The sequence below is a fragment of the Triturus cristatus genome, chromosome 11 (genome assembly GCF_964204655.1).
Source record: "Triturus cristatus chromosome 11, aTriCri1.1, whole genome shotgun sequence".
Taxonomy (NCBI): Eukaryota; Metazoa; Chordata; class Amphibia; order Caudata; family Salamandridae; genus Triturus; species Triturus cristatus.
Window position 1 is genome coordinate 795,399,100 of NC_140594.1, and position 15,015 is coordinate 795,414,114.

General features: G+C 42.9%; 1 protein-coding gene across 1 annotated transcript in view; it reads left to right on the plus strand.

Annotated features, from left to right (window-relative positions):
- LOC146785455 (calcium-activated potassium channel subunit alpha-1-like) overlaps positions 1-15,015 on the plus strand; it is a 1,319,298-nt gene that overhangs the window by 73,585 nt on the left and 1,230,698 nt on the right. The window contains exon 5 of the mRNA XM_085633050.1: positions 13,146-13,221. Within this exon, the coding sequence (XP_085489176.1) occupies positions 13,146-13,221 (76 nt within the window). The remainder of the gene's footprint in view (positions 1-13,145; positions 13,222-15,015) is intronic.

Here is a 15,015-nt window from a genome sequence, read left to right on the forward strand (position 1 = left end):
CTCTCTTTCTCTCTCTCTCTCTCTCTCTCTCTCTCTCTCTTTCTCTTTCTCTTTCTCTCTCTTTCTCTCTCTTTCTCTCTCTTTCTCTCTCTCTCTTTCTCTCTCTCTCTCTCTTTCTCTCTCTCTCTCTTTCTCTCTCTCTCTCTTTCTCTCTCTCTCTCTTTCTCTCTCTCTCGCTTTCTCTCTCTCTCTCTCTCTCTCTCCCCCCCCCCCTTCTAATTTGTTTTAATTAAGACTACCAGTTTCCCAATTTCTTTGGATAAAGACAGACTGAAAAACGTATATTTTGTTTCTGTATTTATTTTAAAATGTGGATACAAAATGCTGTCAGTCACGACTACCAGATATGTTACTGTAAAGATGGACAGGTCAGAGAAGTAAAAGAAAAAGCTACCTAATAATACCTACATCGCTGTAGATGTGCACATGATTTATCTTGAAATGCGGATGTTTTCACGTAAGTGTATTAATTTTTCATCAATGGCTGTTCATAGTGAAGCAGAAGAGGATGGGATTTGTACATGCAAATATTTGGTGCCAATTCAAGTACAATCTGCACTTTGCCTCCTCTATTTTCTAAAACACTCCTTCCAGGCATCCCTGTAATGAATCTCATGCACAATAATAAACAGATACCTATGACAGCAATAATTAGTATATGAGTCAAGATGGTTCCCAAAACCACACTTCTAATGCCATGTAGCATATTGCAGAAAAACCTTTCCCAATTGCATCCCAGGCACCTGTTGCTTCCATCTCCTTCAACTCATTCTAAACTTCTGTAATGTTATTTACAAGCCAATTGATCTATTTGTTCTTACATTCACATCCATGTAGCATTGCTAGGTGCATAACATGTGACACACTCCACCCTCTTTTGCATGTAAGATATCTAAACCAAGCCTATTCTTGAGAACCATAGACCACATGGCCACAAGTTCTGAGTTAATAACAGACAATTCTCCTGCAGTGTTGGAGGCCAAAATGTTATCAAAAGTAGATAGATTTCCAATCTTCAGGTCATTCAAAACTACTCCGACCAAGAAAGATGTTGCCTACTATTTGCGAAGCAACTACGCTTGTGTCTTCCATGAAACACCACTTTCTTTTCATCTAACATATTTATATGATACACCTTAGGAAATACTAAAGCTAAATAGGAGCTTCCAATCCAATAAGGAGGAAGCTTAAAATAAGCATACTTCACACACATAATAAACTCAAAGAATGAGAAGATCATTTCCACCAAATACCTTGTATCTCAACACTTCAAACTTCTGCGGGCATTCACACCAACCCATTCCTTTCTCTTGTCAATAAAACTCAAATTTGGGTGTGCCCACCATTGTTTTACCTTCTCCCACTCACCCTTCGGCTCTATTTTAGCCTTGTGTTCAAGTCCTTGCCTTATAACCTCTACTGTAAATTATTTCTCGCCTTTAGACATTTTCAGGTCAACCCTTCCTTCTTTGCACTGAAAATGCCAATTTTTGTCAGAGATCTAAAGAAATTCCATACAATATCCATGTATCTAGCACTATTATGAGTATTAAAATGTTTTTAATAGACACCTGCTTCTTCACCTCAGTTCACTGTGGCTACTCCTGGCTCATTCACCAGAGGTTCAGCACATGTCTCTGATTGACTTTGAGACATTTGGGCACACTCTTCTCCCTACTCTGATTGTTCAGATACTCTGGAGATTGAAAATGCAAATCAGTGATTGGAGTCACTACCACTTCACAAGCTTGTCTTACTCTTTGGGTGTGAGAAGCATGCACCCAATTCAGAAGCAAAAGCAGAATTCAGAAGGCCACTTCATAACAATATCGGTCACCAGGATGACTTGTAAGCGGCCATGCTAGTGGGGCTCCAGACAGACTTTCAGACCGTCCTTTCACCAGTACCCAGTACCCTGGACTAAGGTTGTGGCACTGCCCTTGGCTCGTAGAGGAGTTGCTTCTTTGACCCAGTGAGAGACAAATCACACCACATCAGGTAATCCTTTGCAGTAGTCGAGAAACATATCAACTGTAATATTCGGAAACACAGCTGCAGGCTCAGCAGGAAGTCTCATGTATCTCACCATAAGAATCTCATGTTGGGACAGTCGATTTCTTCCGCCCGGAGTACTTCAGAGACTCATCAGTACCAAGGGAGAACATCTAGCTATTTAAGAGATGTGGGTTCTCATACTTTGGCAAGCCAGGACTTCTGGTCCAATTGATTTGTTCAATAATTCCTGACGCTTCAGGCCTGTAGCTGCAATGAAGTCTATGGTCCATTTGTAGGGCCACAAGTAGCATGTACATAATCTCATTATTGAAATGACTCCCACAATCTAACCCCAAAGAAACCAGAAGGCCGAACTGAGGGACCAACTCTCTCAGCAACAGTTTGGCCACAGTGAAATTGCCATTTCTCTCTATCCAATGTAAATAAGCTGCACACTACAGCTAGGTTATAACAGAGTCCATTACATTTAAGCATTGCTACAAAATCAAGTTGTAGTATATTGAAAGGACATCCTGATTTCCCTATATGACTCATGGTCACTACACTAAATTTACTCACGTTTATCTGTTGACAAGTGACACATCTGTGACACAAATTCTCAGCAATAACAGGGAAACAGAATTAAATCAAAAGTGTATCAATTCATCTCTCCTTATATATGATGGGCCATGAAAAGGTCTAGCCATACTAGGCAACATCTCATCTTGCAAAACAGTACTCCCATCTTTTGAATTGTGCTGGGCAGAGCTTGCAGAGTTTTACTTCGTGGAATTCCATGAGTTACCAAAACAACTCAGTGAAATACTGCAGAGTTCAGTACACCTCTGCTTACACCACATACTTTATAATCGTAGACCCCCAATCTCCTCCTGTGGTTACTGAGACACACTTCACCGATCACAAACACACATTAAAAAAGATAGCAGAGACTTCTTCCAGACATGCATTTCGCTCATAATTAGGGTAACACCTTATTTCTCCTGTGGCTACCGACATGCATCCACATTACTAACAAACGAACACTCGCTTGAGCACACTCTCACTCTCTCATCCGTATTCTCTCTCTCTTTTAACAACTTGTGCATTCAGAAGGCATTCTGGAAAAGGCAGAAAATTAGCAGCGTCTTCAGGTTAACAAAATTGTCTAGCAGATGTGTAAAATGGAGGGGCAGAGATGAGCTGCTAGGTAAGCTGTGACGCCCATTCTTTTTTACTTTGGTAAACTAACTAAAAATCACATCCACCAGCATCTAGTCTCCGCTCGTTTGTGTACTTGTTTGGAAAGCATGTGCACAAAACCACTACAGGGAGCTGCAACACCTTCTATAATCAGTTTTATTAAATAGTATGTGTGTATGAGAACGCATGTGGGGTTCGCGTACACCTGTCCTTTCCACTGTGGCATATCACTAGGCGCCTTAATTACATTTCAGCAGATAAATAGTAAGTATGAGGTCTAAGCTGCAGCCCTTGGTGGTCACACTTCATCCAGGGACCGAAAAATGATCAGACATGTGAGTTATGAGATCTGGTGCTGTGAAAGGCGGGAAGCAGCTGGTTGTTGTGATGGCTGTTCTCTTTGTGAAAAATGTCACTATTTACACATTCAGTGCAGCCCCTTCTGCAGTATGCAGTAAACAGACAGAACAAAAACATCTGTGCATGCCCCACCCTCCTTACACACACATATATGCCTCCGACTTACAGTGTGCACGCGCAGTCCCTCATGCAGTTATCCGCATTCTCTTTGAAAGATCTTTCAAGTATTGGATGTGCACAAGCAATTCAGTCAGTCAACAATAGCTTTATTCGGTTAATAATTAAAACCATCAAAGCATACACAAAATTTCATTTGCAAATAGTTACATTTGAAAATAATTAACAAAGGAGTTTCAAACAATACGCAGTACACAAATATACATAAAAACATGTTTGAACAAATAATTGGCGAATGTTGACATTAAAAAGTAAGGCAGGCCAAAATTTATAAAACTATTTCATAATTTCAAGAGAAAAAGGTAAAAAGGCCCGGTCTCGGACTGTCAAACATGCTGAAAAATAGAGCTAAAATATATTAAACTACATTCGATTTCTACTTCTAATAGCCCCCGAAAGATAGCTGGCAACTCCGAAACAGACAAAAGGAGAACCCAGCATTTGCAGAAAAACCAAGGCGGGCCTTACTTGGTCAAAGTGACAGTTCTTAAAAATGGGGCAAATAAATTTCTTACGTAACAGAGTGTAAAATTTACAGTAAAAAATCATATGCAGCGTATTTTGTTCGGAGGCGTTATCACAGGGACAGGGGCCCAAAGTGCCCTCTTTAAAAAAGCCCTTCGGCTGTGCTAGGAGCCAAGGTAACATGCCATGTTTAAACCTAATCAATAAGAACAAATGGAAAGGGTTATTTATATAGGTCAAGTATGGCTGAATCTCATTGCCCATACTTAACATGACAAATCTCCTAACAGACGGTTTACACACTTCCTCGCCTTCTCTCAGTAACTTTGCCCTGCACATGAACTGAGACTTTAAGTCTTTTATTTCCAATTTAGACAGCTCACATGGTCTCTCAAATAATTCTAAGCAGCCAAGAATCTCCATCTTAGATTTAATATATCGTAGCCAAGGAATACACATGGCTTTGTCAAGGGCCAGACAATCTTGTATAATGAGCTGGTTTAGGGTTGGTGGGTGCTGCACCCAAACCCTTAACCAACCCATTAATGGAGCAACGGAAATCTGATCCACTAGGTACTCAGCCCCCAAATCTTCATGGATATTAAAAATTGAAGTAGAAACAGGCAATGACAAAAGTTTCCGAAAAAAGGCATTCTCAGTTAATTGAATCTCCACTGCCGACGTATAGCCCCAGACCTCACTGCCATACAGGGCCATAGGCACGCACTTAGCGTTATATATCTTCAAAATCGTGGGCAAGGGCTTGCATCCCAGCCGTTTTGCAAAACCCAACAATGCTCCTGTTGCCCTAGCGAGAATATTCTGTTTCTGTGCGCGTTGCGCGACCCATGATCCTCGGTCATCAAAGGTGACCCCCAAATATGGAAAGGTCTGGACTTTTGTAAGCTCCTGCTTATTGCAGAAGAATTTAACCTTTTTCGCAGCTCCATCTCGCACAAGCAATTCTTTTGTTCATTATCACCTTCTTCACCGTGTGCTAAGCCCGTATTTGTAGCACTTATATAGCGGTCATCACAAAGTTAATATTTCACTCTCAGAGGTGCTTTACCTGAGAGGATGCGTGTCCAGGTGCAATCTCACTCACAGGCCGCACGCGTTGTACTAGAAAAAGAAAAGCATAACAGCCCTTCAAAAGAGGCTCATATGCACAAGTCTCAGGGAAAGAAATCAAAAACTACACAGCCCACACAACACCACAAGTGGGTGAAAGTTACATGTATCTTTGCTTGTCAACAACACAGAGGTTGAGCGGCGTGAGCAGCGAGCTCCCTAACTCTGCTCTGCTGGCGTAGGCGGGGCTTTTTGCCAAACTCCAAGCTCCGCCGGAACACAGAGTTGCAAAAACTCCGCGAACTCCGCCTGAGGAGAAATCCATGGTTGATGCGCCGATTAGGACTCATGGTCCGGTGTTGGCAGCGGCAATGCATCGAAGTTTGCAGCGATGCATTGATAAAAACAAACGCTGGGAGTCGATGCATGGATTTTCTCCTTCAGTTCACCAGATTCCACTTCCAAGGGCCCAGGGACAGGATTTGTCACGGTGTGGCAAGTCATGACTCTCAACAGAAGATCCCAGGCACTGGTAGGTGACGTTTTTGATGGCCATGAGACTTCTTAACAGAAGGAAAACTCACACAAGACCTTGGAGAACCTTAGAAGCAGGATACAGAAAGTAATTGCCAGTCCTTTCACACCCAGGGCAGGGGCAGCAAGCAGCAGGCCAGCACAGCAAAGCATTAGGCAGAGTGTCAGTTCCTCCTACAGCATCCAGCTCTTCTTCCTGTCAGAATGTCCTTTAGTCCAGAAGTGTTCTGAAGTTATAGTGTCATACCAGTTTTTGCCTTTGAAGTAGGCAAACTTCAAAGGAAAGTCTTTGCAGTGCACAAGACTCTGCCTTTTCATGACCTGGCCCAACACACTACTGGGGTTGAAGATAGCTTTGTGTGAGGACAGGCACAGCTCTATTCAGGTGTCAATAACAACTCATCCCACCACTCTAGTTCAGGAAGGCCCGTCAGCCTGGTGTTGGCCCATCATGATATGCAAGGCAACTCAGCTTCCTTTGCGTGACTGTGTAAAGTGAATGCACAAGAGCTCAACTGTTATCCTAACGTGTAAACTGGAACTTCAGAAACTGAGACGCTGTGAAGACAGACACATGACTTGATGGAACGTATCATGGCTCCACGAGGATATTGAAATTTGGTTTTAGAGGCTCAGGGATACTAATACAGACCCCAAAAGAAACACAAAATGAGAACGGGATAAAAACTTGAAGCACATTGGAATCCTGTCAACGTTCTATATGCAAACAACATTTTGAATAATCATTAAACAAATAGTGTGTGAGCTACGACATAAGTGTGCCTTGAGGAAGCCCTAGGTGGGGCGAAACACGCGTCGGCTGCTGCATTCCATAAAAGAAATAAAATGATTTCTGAATGATCTACAGCTACGTGGATATTGATTTGGAACTCTCCTGTAATATGATGATATGGTTGTTGAAAGTGTACAAAACATATGGGATTAGCATTACTTTTGTATGGTGTGCTCCTGTGTCTTTGTTGTTAGGATTTATCTGGGACACAATTTATGTATCCAGGCTTTAACACTCCAGGCAGATGAGTGTTTGACACTAAGGTTGCACCCAATATTAGAGATAAAGGTTTATTGTTGAGCTACCACTAATTGGAGACATTTTGATGTGCAGATCATATATAGCAAATCTACCGTACTGTATGAGCATGATATGCAAGACAACTCAGCTTCCTTTGCGTGACTGTCTAAAGTGAATGCACAAGAGCTCAACTGTTATCCTAACTCAGACGTGGATTCTACAAACAGGCAGAGGCACAGAAAATTCACACTTTGTAAAAGTGGCCTTTTCAAACACGCAATTTAAAAACCAACTTCACTAAAATATGTTCTTTTAAATTGTGAGTTCAACAACACACAATAAACAACACATAATCTTAATCTTCTGGGTGGGTGGAACTCGCAGAGTTTCACAATGTGGAATTCTGCAGAGTTACATAAAACTCCACGAGATTCTGTGGAGTTCCTCTAATGGGCAATTGGCGGAAATATGCTTGTCACACTGTGGGCTGTAATTTTGAGCCAGAAGCAGCACTGAAAAATCAGCACAAACTGCACCTTGAAGTGCCCGAGAGCACACAGCCGTTAAATTTGATTTTACTGCAATTCGAGTAGAAAATCTACTCTAGCGGCTGAAAATCTACTTGAGAACCAGCTCTTTGACCACAAACCCCCACAACCTCCTGCATTACAAAATGGAACCAGTGGATGCCAAAACTCATTGTGCTCACATTTCTAAAAGTTTGCTGGAAAAATTTATATCATTCTATCACACAGCGATTGGTGGGATTTGGCCGGAACTTTGTGTTACAAATCACCAAATTACACCAGTTTCATGGGCGGAAAGAAGCATTGCACCCACCCCTTCTGATAATACTCACACTACTAGGACACTGCAGCTGCTTCAGGAACTCCGTAAAACTGTTAATTCTCCAAAATAGACCATGGAACCTGTGGGACGTGGAATTGGCTGGGGGCAGATTCTAACTGTCTCTGGGCCAAATTCTAACTCTCTTACCCACAATGAGCACCATTCTCGTCTACCATCTAGAAGTAGTGGGGGATGGGGTTTGAACTGTGCAAATCTTTGGTGCAAATTAAAGTACAAGCTGCACTCAAGTGGATTGACCGTCATCCCGAATTGAGGCTTGACATCAGCAGTCCAACAACATTTCAATGACAGTGAATCATATTTTGCCCCACAAGGAAATTAGAGAATGGTAGATCTGCAAACCATAAAGGTTTTTTAGCAGATTAGCAAAGTTACAAACACAAATAATTCTAATTAATCATTTATCAATAGTCACCTTGTGAATGTATATTTCAATATATTCCAAGGCACAAATCAAAATAGCAAGTACAAAGACTAGTCATTTTAAGATGATCATATCCAAATAGATTGAGATTCAGTTACCCTGAAGGGAAATTCCCAAACACTAAGCTAAGGAAACAGTTGAGGTGGGGGAAATGAAGCAGCAGGTGTCAGCAAATGGGGTCTCTATTTGCAAACATTTTGTGCAGTGTGTGAATCACAAAAGTGATGGGAATCAGAACAAAATGGTTTTTTTTTGTTATTTACTTTCCAGTGTGGAGACCTTATAGGCATCCACTATAAGGCCTGGGGGGCACCTGTGGTGCTCCCCCAAACATCCATACCCTGCGTACCAGGCACCACATGGTGCCTGACACACGCTGCATGGATGTTTGAAAACATAAATTTTACCAATGTGGCTTGTGCTGCGGCCCTTTTCCGACAGCAGCACAAGACGCAGTGGAAAAATGCATGTTTCCGACTGCCTCATGGGTTGTTGCAGCCTAATTTGTCAGATGGAACCACCGACTACTAGTCAGTTGTTTTCCATTCCAACATGATGCTGGTCGGACGACTGTCCCACCGGCATTGTAATAAGCCCCTTTGTGTCAATGGGTGCTACATGGGTGGTACATGGGTGTTCCCATGCAACCACCCATGCTTTTTGACACTAAATCCTATCTACCAACAATTTGGGAGCGGGATTTTTGTGAAAAATTAACTCCACTTGTAAGCAGGCATTTAAAAAGAGAAATGTTATAATTTCTCCTTTCTTTTCTGACTTTGCATATATGCTTCACTGTACAACACACACACAAAGTAGGAACATTTTTAAAAGTTGTCTATGCACAGTATTTTGTACTGGAAGGGACCCCTGCCAGTACAAAATCTATGCTAGACTCACTCACACACCCTTGCACTATGTTGCAAAGGTGTGTGTGTGGTGTTTGGCAGTAAAATTCTGCACTGGTGCTAGCGAGAAGGAGGAGAGAGTCATATCTCTGCATATATGGCGCTCTCCTGCTCTCTCATTCTCACTCAACTCAGCGCTGCATATTTTTCTGCTGCACAGGGTACCGTGAGAATTTAGTAAATCTGGACCAATATATCTATAGGCAGAACCTAATGAAGCTTCAGTTAGACAAGAAATTATATGTTTAATCGAGAGTTAAACACTACTAGCAAGGCAAAGTACACATAGGGTCTCAAGAGAGTGGAATGGAGCATCTGCTCTCAAAAGAGTAGATAGGAATGTCTACTTTCAAGCAAGTAGTAAAGTGTGCCTAACTCTAACTGGCTCACCAATGCACAAGTATACATACTACATTTCCACGCTAAAAAATAGCTCCCCACACTTCCCACTAACTGGGAACGGATCAAAATCTGACATTTTGTGGTAAGATGTCTTTGCTCCCTTTCTCAGGCATCACACAAAGGAAGCTCACAGCTTCAGTGCCATCAGAAGATATCTCTTACTGGCTTGCACATCTCGGGTAGACCGTGCTGGTCACAGGTGCACACAACCAAATATTCTGCTACAGTGAAAATAAGATTTTCATGAAACTTAAACAATTGGCCTGTTCAGACGACTAGGTTAATCTCCATGAACGAGAAAAAAGTGAGAGAATCACAGCAGCAAAGATGCACAATTTTAACAATATCATGAGGTGTCATCTGTGACCAACATTAGCTATGGCCAACCTAAAGTTGGCACACTCTTACTGTGGTCAACTATAACATAAAGATCACTAACTGAGATCAAACTTTACATACAATCACACTTTATTTGAGAATTGTTAATATGCTTTATGCATGTATTTAACACAATTAAAAATAGTGACAGTGTCACCAAAAATATTAAAGTATGCCAGGCATTCAGTTATGAGTGTACATTGGTTAAATAAATATGGAGATATAATAGTTCTTGATTCACTTTTTCACACAACTTAAAATAAATATGAATCAACACAGATAAAATTAGCAAAAATAACTATGGATAAGAACAGATGGAAATCTCTCAAAATTAATACCACAAGCCTTGTAGCCTTAATTACAAGGTTATGTAAGGAGGGAAAGACCAGGAGCTTGATTAGAAGTCAGTTGGCAACAGAACATTCTCCGAAAAGAGAAGGAAGGTGTACAACCTCACTTGGGGGACTTTCTGCATCCACTGCTCTATCGCTATGGAGAAAAAAATTCTTCAAGAGGGCTCTCTATTGGCAGAAAATCTTCAATCAGACTGTAATTCTTCAGAATGGGAAACGCCCAGACTAGATTGCCCTGCTCCAGTTCTCTCTCTATTTCTCTCTTTCCAGTGCCATCCTTTATTCCTTTTATCTCCCCTATCCCCACAACTCAATCCCACATGCTACCTTCATATGACCACAAATCTATCCCTCACCCTAGTTTCAAATTAGAGCTAATGAGAGGATCTGGAACATGCCTAACATGTGCTACCTGGCCTACATATTTCACACTAGACCCACAACAGTTACTCCTTCCCCTACAGAGTGGTCATCTTCCAAAAACGTAAATCAAATTCTGTAATGAGAGCAATAGGTTTTACAGGAAATGTCTTCAGCCTCACAGCAATGCATTTGCAGTACAGTGCTGGCAAGTATTATATTGTTCTAACAAGTATGAAGGATTGTTCCTCATAATTGGACTATAGCACTCCGTCGAATATCTGCCCTCACCTCTCTTACCCCAGAGGCAAACATACCAACATTTTGAATCTTTATAAAAAAGGAATTCGGAGGGATTCTTTCACCCGTTGACTTGCACTGAAGTGGGGCAATTTCAGGACGGAGAGAGCTAAACAAAAGCATATTTTTTGCTTAACAAATCCATTTGAATCGGTTGTGTTGGCATGTAAACGTAGACGGCATAAACTCCGTTTCTTCTTTCTTGCTTTTGGCCTATGAACAGTTCCAGCCCTGACAAGTACCACGCATCACTGGCCAGTATAACGCATTTTATTGCTGGAGGTCGCAGCTCTGGACTAAAACGCTATATCACACATTATAGGGATTTTCAGCTCCAGACAGTTAGAGTGCGAGCCAGCACAGGCCACGGAGAGGAGTCTGGTTGCCATGGAGCTTTGAACCTGGGCCCGGCTGAGCTGTTCACTTTAGCAACAATTAGAAACAATGTAACAGCTAGCTGCTCCCGGCCCATCAACGGCAGAGTGTGCAAGATGTTTTAGACTTTTTAGCTGCTAATAAAGTTGAGGATGTCGTGTCCTCAGTCCTCATGAATTATGAAAAGAAGGAACCTTCCTATGCCCACGTGCTCTGCACAGGACCTACGGATGGTGACCGTGGTGTTACAGTGCTCGCATCAGACCTCTAAGCCATCTAAGCGCTGCATCAGCACTTCTTCTTGCTGCTGTTCTCTGGTCAGGCAAAAGACACGCATATTATTGACAGAATGTAGAGCAAATCAAACATTCACCCCCGGTCAAGAGATCTTGTTTAAATCCATTGTTTTTTTGCTCACCATACCACCCCAGTTTAGACACAGCCATATGCAAATCAGTCTTGACCCTATGCTTCATGGGAACAGTCCAGCCCAAACTGCCAAGCAAGGTCCTCTCTGGACTGGAAGCAAGCATCCTGTGACCGGTTTCAGGGCATCACCCCTTATCAGCCAGGCTAGCTTGAATCCAGTGGTACAGTGAGCCCGGGAGCCAAGTTTGGGCATACCTGGAGTACTTAGGGCGAGAAACCAAAAGACACACATATGATGGATGGAATGCAGAGCAAATCAAACATTCACCCCCAGTCAAGAGATCTGGTTAAATCCAGTGTTCTTTTGCTCACCATGCCACCCCAGTTTAGACACATCCATATGCAAATCAGTCTTGACCCTGTGCCTCATGAGAACAATCCAGCCCTAACTGCCAAGCCAGGTCCTCCCTGGACCAGAAACAAGCATCTTGGGACCGTTCGGACTGGACTGTTCCCATGGGGAACAGGGGCAAGACTGATTTGCATATGGCTGCGTCTAAACTGGAATGGCGTGGCGTGCCAAAAAACGATGGAATTAACCCGGATCTGTGACTGGGGGTGAATGTTCGATTGATTCAGCATTCCGTCCATAATCTTTTTTTTTTTTTTTTTTTGCAGTTCTCTGTCCAGGGCCCTTCCCTCTTTCTGCTGCAATGCAAAACTGGGCCCGAGACAACTATTTAACTCTAGCTTACTCAATTAATGAGCTCTGTTGAAGTGAAAGTAATGTCTGGCTGTCGTTTGTGACCAGTGCTAACTTGGCACAAGTCAGTCAGTGTGACTGCTGCATGCATTGATTCCCACTGGCTAGAGCACCATCTTTGTACACTATAACCAATCTGATGTGTCACACTTGTAATGACTAGAGTAGTAGTCAGGGCACATTTTGTTGTGGGCCTACGCATGACCCATGTTAGCAACATCTTTGTTTTAGCATTTGACAAAATGGGTCAAACATTTTAGGTACAGCGTTCACAAACTCAAAAGGTTGAGCCAGCATTCGACACTGAAAGAGAGACACACACTGATCTCTGCTCCCAGTCTTCAACCCAAGGAGATTATTCTCGAGTTCCACAGTGGTGGTGCGCATCAATGCCATCAATTGTGCTTTGGGGTTCAGCTGCCAGAGCTTAACCCTGTAAGCTATATTGCAACACATTTTGATAGGGGAGCAAGTGGCAATTGGCACTAGTTCTTTGTGGCTTTGCAGAAAATCAGGAGCGTTCTTCATAATCAGGTTAGTATGTGTCCATTTCAGGTTTTTTGCAACAGTTTCAATGCCTATTTGGATCCTCTCATTGCTTAAATGTGGGCAATTTCTAATATTTCTATCTTTAACTGGACTTTATCTCTAGGTTTTACTTGCAAAAGAATATCACTCAAAATGTCCCACATTTGACAGTAGAATGTCACTCATATGCACACTGCAACCATGGAAATGCCACACAAAAACAATCTGTAAGTGCGAAATGAATAATTACCTACTAATTTATCTCTATTACCTTCCCTAGAAATTCTCTCAGATTGTCATACATGCTAGCGGTATTTGTCAGCATATGGATAACAGCTGCTGGATTTGTGCACCTGGTAGGTAACCAACTACACTCGTTCTTGTTTCCATCACTGAAGTTTTGTTTTCCGGAATTAAACATTTGCATTTTGTATCCTATGAGGCAGTTAACTAATATCACCACTAAATGACACCATAACACCACCTAAAATTGACTTCGTAAGCATCGTTGCGTCGTGCCTTCAAAGCTTATATTTCGCAGTGGCCTGTTTAAAACAGCACCACATGTACATTCAGGGCCATGTTTATCATTATTTCAGGCAACGCAAAGCAGCAAGACACCTTGCTGCACTGCTTGAAAGGAAGAGCTCAGGAATGCACAATATCTATCAACATATGGTAGCTTCCTGCTCTCTGCCTGTGATGGTGCACAAACTGCTGCCTAGCACCAATGCAGTCACCCTTGTACCATGGTGCAAGCATGCCTGAGTTGTGGGCAGGAAGGTTTTTATGCGGGAAGGGGCACCTTCCTGCTCAAAAAGAATCCTCTGAGGCTTTTCCCTCTTTCTATGTGTGCTGCAGAATGCAGCCCACATAGAAAGAGCACAAAATGAGATGTAATAAACGGGGACGTAGCTTTCAGTCAGGTATGGTGAGATGTCTGTCAGATTTCATCATGAATGTTTGCATGCACACAGACAAAAATGCACACTCCCTCCCTCTCTGTTTTGAAAGTCCTCAAAATATTAGGGGGCAGATTTATGACGTCTGGCGCATCTCTGCTAATCAGCAGAGATGCGCCAGAAGAGTTGCGACGCATCTGCCCACCCGTGCGCCACCATTGATGCGCCGCATTTACAATGCGGCGCACCGTGGCACTCGGATGGGCAGATGCGTGACGCATCTCCTGTCGGAAAGGCGGCGCATTGCTGAAGTTGCGTCGCAAGCGCGATGCAGCTCCAGCAAGGCTCGGGGGTGCCCTATCCCTTACATGCTGCGTCAATCCTTACGCCTGCTTCAAGCAGGCGCAGGGTTTTGACGCAGCATGGCCTTAAAAGTGACCGAGTGAAATCTTGTAGATGTCACTCAGCCACTTTTAGGAGGCGTTCCTGCGCCGGAACGCCCCCCCCCCCCTGCTCCAGAACACCTACATGTGGCGCAGGGCTTTACAATGTGACGCATCTGCCAGATGCGTCACGTTGTAAATACCCCGCAGCATGGCGCAGGATTTGCGCCGCCGCTGCATCACAAATGTGACGCTACGGCGGCATAAATGAGGCGCAAGGGGCTCATAAATCTGCCCCTAATTATTTAAAAAAAATATTGTGCTTTCTCTCTTAGTACTCCTATCAATCTGTATTGCTTTTCCTTTCCACTGCCCCTTTGGCCCCTCTCATGCACCCTGCTTGTCGGTATAATGTATTGAAACTCACATCCCCCCAATTTTACTGACCAAGCTACGCCCCAGGTACTAAAGGTGTGTCTCCTTGTTGCGCCTCCCCTGGGAAGGTGTAGCATTTTGAAGCATTACCAGGTCTACAAGTATTGGTAAAACAGGGAATGCTTCAGAATCCATGCGTGGATGCATGGGAACACCCACACTCCACCCATGGAATGCCTCCCTGGGACAAAGTAACTCAAGGCAGTGATTTGCGCAGCCTGGCATTACGCAGAGCCATGCAAGTTGGGCTTTCGTGGCTTGGTAAGTTTCATTATTTTGCGTCGCCCTGCACACACTTGTTAAATATATCTCTCAATAATTACAAAATAGGAACAAAAGAATGCACAGAAACTCTCCGTGAAATAATGCAGTGTGGAATTGCTGCTTTTCATGGATTGTGCCAAGAATAAATAACTGTGTCTACGCACAT